We start from the raw sequence: 3,442 nt of genomic DNA on the forward strand, positions 1-3,442 counted from the left end.
ACAACACTTACTCTAAAAAATGTGTGAATGTTGCTATCAATAATTATGCATAAATGTGATTATAGACCGTATATAGATATGGTGAAAGACTAAAATACTATTAAAATTTGGATTCCAATATTTACTAAAAAGGAAAATAACACCATGAAACTGATTTTCGGTTTCACAAACAATGATCCTGCCTGCAGTACCTCTTAAAAAACATATTACCTCTCATACCATCACTGACTGAAAACTAGAGAAGGACGATTAAACAAGGATCGTTTTTCTTTTTTTTAAATCAATCAATGCACTTTTGCAATTTTCTTTTGCCACAAATCATTTCTTTAGCAGGCTTAAGTACAGACTGATCTAAAATAGTTCTTGGTGTGCAGACTTCTTTCAGATTCACGAGAACTATTCCCTTTCTCTGAGCTTCTATAACCTGACCTACTCCAGCTGGCTTTTGTTTTTTATGAACGTAGGCAACACTGCAATAAGGAAGCCCATAAAAAGGAATGTAACTATCTGCCAAGAGGATTTACTCTCCAAGCACAAATGAAAATCTCAGCTTTCAGTCACTTAATCTAGCCCCAGCTATAGAAGAAGACTTTCGGTGCATTTTACAATAAACCAAAAACACGTAATCCTTTGCTGTTGACTGATGTTCGAAGAAGCGAAAGACAAAAACACAGCAACCTGATATACACCATTAGCAGTGGAATTTAGATTAAGGTGAAAAAAAACATATTAAGAATAGACTTAAAATTTGGAGAAAGAAGGAGAAAAAACTTTTATTTGGGTTAAAAGTAATTTATATTGCAAAGTCCCCAGTATCTCTAATACTTTCTGTAACTCTAAAGTTCTTGTCTATGTTTAAGATTGTTGAACTACTTTTTAATGGCATTAAAATAAGATGGCAGAACATAGGACATGGCTGGCAAAGCATAAACAACAGGCTTAGTATATTAAATACTATTTTCTTTTAACTTAAACGTGTTCAAGGTATACAATTGTATATACATGTTTGTGCTTGATATATTTTTTACAACTTTTACACTAACAAAATGTATAGACCTGTGTGAACACAGCTAATAAATATTTATCGTAATAACATAATAGAAAGCATGTGTACATTAGCATATATGCAGGAAGCATAGCATTTTCTCACAGATTGCTAACACGTTCAACTCTTAAAAATTCAACAAAAATGTTGATAATTTCTGAATGTTTAAATATTAAAAAATAGACTCTGTAGATCAGTACACGATGCACTGTTTTTCTTTCTTTATTCACGGGCCATACACTCAGGAAGAAGTGGTGCCTTGGTCCTTAGGACCTTGTTGGAAATACCTGTTGGCCAGTGGCAAATGGACATAATTCTGACATAACGTTTTATTTTTGAATATAGTTGACAATATGTTCTCAGCAGAGGAAACGTATTCAAATTAGTATGGGTGAAGTGAAACATGACTACAACTCTCAGAATGCACCGATTTCCAAATTAAAACACAATGCTGAGAAATCAGCATCACAGTAATATAGAATTTAGCAGACTTACTAAACCGGGTTACACTACAATATTCTTCATAGCAGTTCTCTGTTTTGTGCAAAAATCACATCTGCTATAAGTTGGGAAAGAATAGTGAATGTGCAACTGGTCAATTAGAATTTCCATCCACGCTAGCACACCCTGTTGTATTTGGCTTGCAGGTAAGTACACACGTTTAGATGAGAAGGAGCATCATATTCGCTGAATACTTAACATTTTAAGAGACATACTGAATATGTATTTCATCATAGTCTGTTTCTGAGTCCCCTACACCTTTAAATATTCGTTTTTGAGCCGGCTGAGCCTGGTCCCGTGGCTCCGGATGGTCATGGACAGGAGGTCGTATTTGTCTCGCAGGCCGACGGAAATGTCTAGGGTTTCCTTCAGGAGAGCCCGGGTGTGGATCATCATGTCCACAAAGTCGTGGTTGAGGCTCCGCTCCTGCCTGCTCTCGGTGTCCTGGTTCTGCTTGAACTTCACCTCCAGCTCCGTCAGAGACTTGTCCGAGCTGGAGAAGGCCTCCGTGATCTGGCCGGACTCCCGCCGCAGGTACATCCCGTAGCTCTGCTCCCCGTCCAGGTCGTAGGAGATGCTCTTACCGAGGCTCTGCAGGACCCTCTCGGCGTCGTCCACTTGCCTCTTGATGATGGTGAACTCGTCCTTCAGGGAGAGCCCCTGGACCTCCCCCGCGGGGCACTTCCGGTTGTCCGAAACTTTGAAGAGCATCTGGCACTTCTCCGGGTCATCATTCTCCTCGTAATTCCCATCCGGGACGAAGTAGTGATGGAAGCTACCATTAGACATCTCCGGCAGGAGGGGACCAGTGTAATATCCATGGCACAGGTGGCACAGCACTCCAGCCCATAGCACAACCACCCCTACCATCACTGGGATCTGGGGCTCCGGGCGCGTAAACGTAGTCCTCGAGGCTGTCAGACGTCTTAACGTTCCCTCACAACCCAGACGTCAAACTATGTCCACGCGCAGCAACGTATTTCCCGTGAAACCAAATGCGTCTTTAAAATCCAAGCATATCTCTTTACGAATTGCTTATGAGCTCGGGATATAAAAAGCTGCACCCTCCTACTGCATCCAGCGCCAAAGAGCGCGCACTGGCTCTAGAAAGGGCACCAGCCAGGCTAGACGGCCGGGGGCCCGATCTGGCAGCAGCAGAGAGGTAACTCGGTCTCCCGGTGCCTTTTGCTACTGCAGCAGTTCCACATCTGGATTGCTAAAGCGGAGCTTTTCTTTTGGCTAATGACACACTTCGGTCCTATTTGCTCTCAAATTACAACACGTCTTCGTCCCCATAAGCCAAGAAGCCGTCTTGTACAGACTCCTCTTCGGGGTGACTTGCTATTAAAGCTACAGTGTCCCTTTTCCTTGGCGAAGTTCCGCCTGTGCTTCCAAATGGAGCGCAGTGAAAGCCGCTGGTGGCTTGAAATATATAAATTGAAAAACCGACCCTTTATCAAGGCACACATTTTCCATATAGAAATTATGCAGACGCAGCATTTAGTAAGTTGTCATTTTTGCTTCCTTTCGAGTTTTTCCAGACTACATTTTGCAAAGGGAATTTTGTAATCTTTCTTTATCTCAGAATTTCTTTCAGACGTGTACATTTTCAGATACCCCTCACTCAGATCGCATGAATTCACAGAAAAAGTACAGCAATGAACATAGCAAGTATAATTCCAATTTGCTTCGAATTCACTTTTTTATACATTTTTTAACGAGTTTCTTTTTCATGAGTTTTTCTTCTTGCTTTGTATCTTAGAACGGTGGAATGTCAGAATCCAGACAATCTTAAAGAAAATAAACATCCCACTTTACATCATGGCATGGTGTAAAAAACATGATAATGTTTGTTCAAGCACATGTAATAATAATCTGAGTGAAGTTAGTCAACGG

At 41.0% G+C, this 3,442-nt stretch overlaps 1 protein-coding gene across 1 annotated transcript; it reads right to left on the reverse strand.

Annotated features, from left to right (window-relative positions):
• Nucleotides 1-263: 263 nt before the first annotated feature.
• Nucleotides 264-2,801, reverse strand: FIBIN (fin bud initiation factor homolog). The gene has a single exon (XM_086959485.1). The coding sequence runs from the start codon at nucleotides 2,414-2,416 to the stop codon at nucleotides 1,799-1,801; it is 618 nt and encodes a 205-aa protein (XP_086815611.1). The 5' UTR covers nucleotides 2,417-2,801; the 3' UTR covers nucleotides 264-1,798.
• Between the last annotated feature and the right edge of the window lie 641 nt (nucleotides 2,802-3,442).

Source organism: Lissotriton vulgaris, chromosome 2_2, assembly GCF_964263255.1.
Source record: "Lissotriton vulgaris chromosome 2_2, aLisVul1.2, whole genome shotgun sequence".
In the NCBI taxonomy this organism is placed as follows: domain Eukaryota; kingdom Metazoa; phylum Chordata; class Amphibia; order Caudata; family Salamandridae; genus Lissotriton; species Lissotriton vulgaris.